This window comes from Halichoeres trimaculatus, unplaced genomic scaffold, assembly GCF_033239565.1.
Source record: "Halichoeres trimaculatus isolate MK-OKI-2021-1 unplaced genomic scaffold, fHalTri1.1 fHalTri1_scaffold_18, whole genome shotgun sequence".
Classification (NCBI taxonomy): Eukaryota; Metazoa; Chordata; class Actinopteri; order Labriformes; family Labridae; genus Halichoeres; species Halichoeres trimaculatus.
The window spans coordinates 5123797-5131972 of NW_027437196.1; the positions used below are offsets into that span (position 1 = coordinate 5123797).

Below are 8176 nucleotides of genomic sequence, written 5' to 3' on the forward strand. Positions count from 1 at the left end.
ATTCTGAGCCAGAAAAAAAACACTCTCATGTATCTTTTTTCCTCCCCAAAGAAAGATATATCAGTGGATCTAATCCTCTTTCATTTCAAGCGTCTGAGTAACGTAAATATGAAAATACTTGTGTTATTTTTCCCTCCTTCCCGAGAAAAGAAGAAGATGAACTGGTGAGCTTGGAGTCTATGTACAAGGAGAAAAAATTTGCCCTCCAACAATAACAGTTACTAAAATCACAGAGTACGTCAAATGAAACATTGTGGTAGGCTGAAGCTGCTCAGCTAGCAAGAGACAGGCAGGGGGCAGAAACAAGAAGATTTGAGCTTCAAAAGGTAAGGCTAATGATATTTGTTGAAGTGACTGACTACTTTAAAATGCACTGGCTCAACTAGCCAGTTACCCATTGATACATACAGCTAATACTGAAACTAATTAGTGATTTTACAAAACCAATCCCAACCCAGTTTCATGAATCACCCCGGATCACGTGGAAAACGAGTGCCAAAGAGAAAATCAGTCAGTTATTAAAATAATTGTTGCATGGACTTTTCATTGTAGGGTGATAAACTAGACAAATCTCACCTAACAGATCACACGACCACTTCCTTACTGCTGTCTTTAGTTTTACCATAAAATGTTGCTTTTTTTGTGTCTTTCAAGAATATGTCAAATCCTCTGCACTTGACCTTAATTGTAAATCACATGTAAATCATTCTCTTTAGTTTATTGATGTGTTGTTCAAAGTGCATGATCTGAAGTCACACACACACACACACACACACACCCTGGAAACTGGGCAGGCAGGCTTTCCTTTGATGACTTTGGAGTTTCACATTCCCCTTCCGTACACTAACACCAGAGGAACGTCAGGGTTAGGAGGAAAGGACGATGACTGCGATCAGATACTTTTGGATTTTGGTGGTCCTGATTTTACCGAGGACTTTTGAAAGAGGAGGTGAGTGAGCCGCTTACAGCCGGTCTGCTTCTATTTCTGTCTGAACTTGGAGCTCAGAGGTTTGTAAAGACAAACGTTTTAATACCAGGAAACACAAATAAAGATCCATCTGTCAGTCTGTGATTAATGTACTGAGTTTGAGTTCATGTGGACTGTGTGTGTGAAGCAGGAGTCCTTTAAAAATCTGAGCATAAGGCTTTCTAATGACACACAGAGGAGAGATTGCTTATTAACAGAGTCAAACTTTGAGCTTTAAGGTGTCAAAGTCCAGAGAATGAAAGAAAGAGACTGACAGCTTCATGTATGAAGTCTGGCATGTTGTAGTTCTGGTTTGACTACATTCCACTTGTTACACACACACAAAACAAAAACACAAAAAGTGCTCTAGTTTCTTTTTCAATACCAAGAAAATGAATTTAATAGGTGCAGGCTGCGTAGCTAGCTCTCATGTTTCTTGCATGGGTAAAAATAAACAGGGATGTGTTAAGGATACCTTGATGAGATGGTCACTCTTTATTTTTAGGTAACAAGATCAGTGCAAAGCTTTATTTGTGACCGACAAGCAACAACAACAACTCTCAGAGTAGTTATAAGTTGTAATAAGGTAAATAACCGTGACAGGTGTCCGCCTGTAAAGGTATGAAATAAATAATAAAAGAGTTCTTTAGGACTGCATTTTAAGCAATCCCCAATTGTCAACATCAAATGGGTCAGAATCAGCTACCTATCACAGGTAACTGGCTCCACCTCCTTCTCATTCATCCCCGCAGCTTCTCAGCGCTTTAACACAGTCGGACGCTGAGCGTCTTCTGACTTCAGCGGGGAAGAGTAGAGTGGGTTGTTCCACTGTGAAAACTGGACGGTCATTGGATAAACGCTGGACTTTGTCCCGCCCATCGGACGCTCAGCGTCTCTGGGGGTCTATGAGGCAGTGGGCTGGCCTGGACGCTGGGCTTCTGCATGATGATTGGATGATCTGTCTGAGGCCGAATCCCTTTTTGATTGACAGTGAAGTAAGCCAGTCAGGGATCTTGAAGTATAACTCTCCACCGGAGCATCTTCTCAGTTGTTCTGGACTAATCTGGAGGCTTTTTCGATCCCCAGCGACTTTACCTTTCTTAAAAATGACGAGCGTTGAGAGAACACTGGTAAAATCCCTGGAAAAATCACCTGGTTGGTACGCCAGGGTCACAGATCGTTTTCTTGTAAAGGAAACAGAGGGTAGAATTTACGTTTCAATAAATAAACAAATTTATGAAGTAGGACGAAAAAAAAAAGAGCTTCCCCTCCTTGACTGACCAGCAATTCATCCCTGTCAGCAAATATCTTGTTACGCAGATGATACACAGTTTTATCAATCAGTAACAAAATAACCAATCTTGTGAGCTGTCTAAGAGGTTTAGCTCTCCATAGCTTTCATACTTTGTCAAATACTTGACTCTGATTGGTCAAGAAGCTTTGACAAAGTTTATTAACTCTGAATAGCAAGAGTAACACCAGAGAGAACCAGTACACACAACACTGATGTTAGCCCCCTTGCCAACAGATAGAGTCAGCCATGCCATTGATATGCAAAACTTGTTAACATGTAACAAGTCCCAACTAACGCATTATCAAAAAACAAATCAAAGCGCGAACAGATCAAGAAATTAGCCATTCAGATTAAAATGTTTACTGTAAAAATCAGCTTTTACATTTAACGTCTGCCTGTTGACACTGTGGCAAAAACATCAGTTTCCAATAGCATCAGTCGACAACATGAAGGAGAGTTGATTTGGGTGGTGAATGTCCATAAGTGTAATGACATTGAGCAAAACTCATAAAATCTGTGAGTCATGGAATCAAAGCTTAGTTTGTTTTGAGAATTATATTTCTCAAAGATTCAGCCAGAAACTTGTCAGTGCTGTTTGGCCGGGAAGTCAGCGCTGACTTTCAGGAATTTGTTTCCTGCATGCTAGTCATGACTTCACAAAGTGATTACTGTGGTTAGAAAAGTTAAGAATTAACCTTAAAATGAAACTAAAAATGTATCTTTGTAATGTTTTACAGATGCTGTACCCTGCACTTTCATGGAGAGCTGTATTTTACCCTGTACCTTCAAGCCGGGGAGCCACGTCCTGATCCACTGGATTAAGCAAACAGACATTGCTGTCCACTCTTATTATAGGGACAAGGATCAGTTGGCAAATCAAAACTCACACTTCACCGGCAGAACAAAGCTTTTTAAAGACCAGTTGCAAAAAGGGAACGCATCCCTCAGCCTGGCAACGGTGACGCCCTCAGATCAGGGAAGATACAAGTGCTACACCAGCACGATTGATGGCAACCAGGATTCAGCAATTGACCTCAATGTTGAAGGTAGGAAATAGACTTTTTCAGGGTGCCAATGTCCTAGCAGTTTGACAGTGCGCCTCATGTACAGAGCCACAGATCAAACCCTGGTCATGACCCTTGGCCGCTTAAAATGAACAGGGATACCAAACCACACACACAGAGAGAGTAGCTGTCATACTACACAGACAAGATGACCAGACATGGTTTAGGGAATCTGGTGTACGTGTCAAAGTGCAAATGCTTCACTGAGAATGCATATTTTGCTTATCTTATATAAAAACATGCAACATGACACCTTCAAAAGTGTTGATATCTGTCGCAGAGTTACTGCAGAATGTGTAGCTCATAGTTATCTTTCCACTCCAAGCACAGGAAACTGATAACGTATTAAAACAGGGCTGTGTTGAAGGTCATGTTACAGATAAAGCGCTCCACTCAAAGGACAGAGTCTCTTAGCTTGTGGGAACTTTACCTTGTGAGTGACATGAATTAAAAAACAGGGGTATTTGTGGTAAAATCCTCATGTTTGGTCTTCTCCCTTGTTGGATATTGTTGCATTGAGTTTCTGCACTAGAGTCAACCGTAGTAATAGAAACTCAAAATTGCAGCTATTCTCTTTCTGTTCATTTTTATATTGGAGAACTTTAACCTCACTCAAAGCAATAAAAAATATAATCAGGACATGACTTTTATGGACAGCCTGGGTGCTGAAGGTTCAATAATAAATTAATTATTTCAAGTCTTCCTCTCCTTGACTCAGAGAGCGGTCCACTCTCAGTCTGATTTCTCTGTTTTATGCTTAACATGGTATCAGTTTTAACAGGGAAGTGAAATGTCCCATTCTTTCAGACAGCTTGGGGTCTCCTTTTGTTTTAGTTTTTGTTTTATAATGCCCCAAATGTTTTTAAACAGTGCAGGGCAGATTTAAAGGTCCCATATTCTGCTCCTTTTCTGCAGTTTAATCTGGATCATTAATGTCTTCATTAAATGGTAGTAACATGTTTTGGTCCAAAAAGCCAATAAATCAAGCACAGCAGCATTGTTTCCAGGCTCTCATAGCCCCTCTGTTCAGAATGCTCTGATTTAGTGGGCGTGGCCTCCATATGTAAATGAGCCACCGCTGATACCGCCCCGCTCTTCAGCGTCACTGAGAGCGGTGCCACGAGCTCCGAGTGCACAATGTTTAGAAAACAGAGAAGCTCGTTTACCGTAACATTACAGGCTAAAACAACAGGCTAACCACAGCTAAAGTTAGCATCCTGAAGCTAACACAGAGACAGGGGGGACACTGAGGAAAAGCTCTTCCATCTGCTCCACAGCTCACAGCATTTAAAATACTCACATTTCCAGGGTCCCAGGTTTGTTGGAGGATGGTTGGTAATGCGCCTGGATTCAGGACCAGTCTATTTGCTAGCCCTCTGTTGGACTGTCCAAAGTTGGAAAAGCAGTCGGCCGTGAAGTGACTAGCACACACATGCACAGTTTTACTGAGTGTAGCTGGAACATTTCCTTGATAAATGAACTCTAGACACTTAGTCTTGTCTTCTTCTGAGATAGGAGGCTTGAGCATGGAACTATGTGGCTGTTTACAGCCAAAAACAGAGCAGTGATAGCTCTTCAACATTGGCATTCTCCTCCGGGGGAGGGGGTTCAAGGATATCTGCTCTGGTGGACCAATCAGGTCAGACTTGCTCCTGATTGGTCAAAAAAGGGAATCGCCAAAGTCGGCAAACCCCAGAAATTCCAAACAGCTCATTTTAGGTCAGGATTTAACATTCATAAGCTCTACTAAGTACAGGTTTGGTCATTAAATGTCACATTTTGTGGGCTGGGAGGAAAGCCAAAGACCTACAGATTTCACTAAAAGACTTAATAAACTGATTTTTGCACAATATGGGACCTTTAAATTAAACATCTTGTTTCACCTTTTTAACAACATGCTCCTAAATTATTGCTCTTCTTCTGTGCAGCTCCGCCCCGTGAAGTCAGCATTAAGCAGGAGGAAAACACGGTCACCTGCAGCTCAGAGAGGCTCTTCCCTCAGCCAACACTCACCTGGACCTCCAGTCCTACAGTCACTCTAGCACCAGGCACTCCTACAGTTGATATCACCCAGGAGCTCTACAGCATCAAGAGTTCTCTGGTGGTTTCACGGAGGGATGTGGACTACACCTGCACCGTCAACACTGGCAGAAGCTCAAAAACAGCCACTTTGTATAAAACGAGTGAGTATTTCCAAGAAAACCTCTAACTGCATGTGGTGCATCAGGCTGCCTCTTTCTCCTCATCGTAGCTTCTTACTGTGTGCATGTCCATGTGCTCAATCTTTCAGCTTCTGCCAGTACAACAGGCACTACAACGCTCTCCTGCATGTCCTCAAACTTTCCCTCAAAAAGCCTCGTATGGAGATTTAACAACAGTCAAAACATCCTGACCTGGCCCTCGAGCGAGGACACCTTCACAGTCTCAGAGGAGTGGAAGAAGTACGTGGAGTATGTGTCCGAGTCCGGCAGCCTCACGCTCCATCATTTAACTTCAAAACAGGCAGGGACTTACACGTGCGAACTCAGTTCAGGCGAACAGAAACATATCAGGAGCACAGAGCTAACGGTGGCGGAAAGTCGAGGTGAGCAACTTTTCATCTGTAAAACGTAGTTTCATATGCATCTTTGATATATACATCTATATTTAATCAGGTCTGATTATTTAAATGTTTGACAATCAACTGAAACTTGTTCTCCTGTTTCATGGTCTTCAGAAACTGCAGGCATTGCAGTTGGGGTTGTTGTAGCCGTTCTGGTCGTAGCTGTGGTGGTGGTAACTTTAGTGGTATTCAGAGACTGTGTTTGTAAACTGTTTAAAAAGGTAAGTGTAAATAGCATTTAATGTCTTAGAGATGCACCGATCAAGTCCAGGTGTCAGATACTAACCCACAAAGTGAGGCCGCAACCACGTGTGCAGACTTCGTCCACAGCGACTGCATCCTAAGGTGGAGCTTACTACAGAGGCTCGTTTGGAGATCAACAGTTTTCTTGATTTATTTGTAGAAGTAACTCAATCTGCAAGTCACAAAATAACAGAGTCCTTCAAACACCACTTTGGTCTGTTGTAATCGAACAGAGAAGACCTCGACTCCACTGTGAGTTGATTTCAGATTGGAGCAGAGCTAACTTGCTACGAATGCCCATAGCTGGACAAAAGTTTTTACAACCTACCAGATTATCTGTCTTCCTCACTCACTTTCCTCAACGCGAGCTTCTTTTTATTTTTTGAGTCACAGAGTTCAGGGAAGCTGTACTCAAATACAACCAGTCTGCTTGATATTTGTTTATTTCGTTGCACCCAACAATCCAACAAGTGTCGCACCCAACAATAAGCACCCCCAACAACCCAACAGTCCATGCAACCAACAATTTGTGTGACCATCCGTCCACCAAGCTGTACACCCAACAAGAACTCTAGTCCTGCATTTTTATAATGACTCTTCATGTAAATTCGCTTTGTGTGAACACAACATTATATTATATATTAGATCAGATCAGTATCAGCATCAATCATAGACTGTATATGGAGTGGACAGCATGGCTCCGCCATTTACCATTGTACAGTTTTGAAACCAAAATTCCCCCGTCACAGGCGCTGCTATTAGCAGCAGTTGTGCAACCAGAGTCTGCGCAGTAGAGACGATGAGGGATTCTGGGAGAATCTGAGTACAGCCGGGTGACAAAAATAATATTTTTTTTTTTTTCGTCAAGAGTCTAATCACTTCTTGACTCTTCCGCCCGACATATTTTACAATCCCCCCAAAAAAATTACGAGAACTGCTGCTGTCAATCATTGTTAAACGTGACGTACAGCCTTATTTTTAACCTTGTATAACTAATGAAAACAAAGCTTTTCAGAATAAAGAGGACTTGAATACAAGACAGCCAAACAATATCACAACAATCAGACGTGAGAAACATTTCTACGAGGTGTATTAATTTTTTAAAGTTTGGCCACAGCCCATCTGGAATGACTAGAGAGTCAGATTTTTTTGACCTATACTGCAGCCAGCCACCAGGGGGAGCAGTTTTTGTAGTGACCTCACATCAAGCCAAGCAAGATGACGTTTTTTACTGTCAATGGCATCAATCTGTACCAAAGCCCGGGTGTTGGTATCCACATCCAAAAGTTTGATCGGTGCACCCCTAAATTCTGCTCTAACCTGAAATTTATTTTTTATGAGTTATTTTTACTGATTTTAATATTTTGTGTTTTTTATTTTTATTTAGGAAGAAAAAACAGATGAAAACGGTAGAGAACTTCAAGAACTTACACATTTACAGTAAGTAAGAGAGTGTTATCTGTATTATTATCATGCCTAAAAGAAAACCTAAAAAGCTTCAAAAATAAACAATATAAAGCTACAGTCGATTGTTAAAACTGCAGTTCCCCAAGTGTCCACTTGAGGCTGACTGCAGAAGCACCTGTTCAGGAAACTATTTGAATGTCTGGCTGCTAATTAGCTGAATATCTCACTTTTTATCAGCACACACTTCATGGGGGTGAAGTTTTACATAACTTACTGTTTTTAAAGATTTTTTAGTGATAAGTTTTGCATAATTTTGTACTAATTCACAAGGTTTTTGTTTCTTTACAAAAAATTAAATGGGTTCAAAAATGCTCAGAGAAAAACAAAAATCAGTCTAAACTCATGCCGTCATATTTCCTGACAGGTTAAAGTTCTGTAGAACTTGTTGGAAAAAAGATCAGAATAAATAAAAAGTTGAGAGGTTGAGCACGAAGTCAAGGCTCAAATGTGTTTTATTTCATTTCCAGGTCAAATGGTACAAGAATGGAAACTTCAATAAAAACTGACAACGAAAATGAAAAGACTGACCAAGTTTTATG

General features: G+C 41.1%; 1 protein-coding gene across 1 annotated transcript; it reads left to right on the top strand.

Annotated features, from left to right (window-relative positions):
* Positions 1–867: 867 nt before the first annotated feature.
* On the top strand, positions 868–5372 carry hhla2b.2 (HERV-H LTR-associating 2b, tandem duplicate 2; the record flags this gene model as incomplete). The annotated part of the gene is made up of 3 exons (XM_074694041.1): positions 868–949; positions 2999–3307; positions 5254–5372. Coding segments are annotated over exons 1-3 (495 nt in total), but the record flags the coding sequence as incomplete, so codon positions are not given.
* Positions 5373–8176: the final 2804 nt, after the last annotated feature.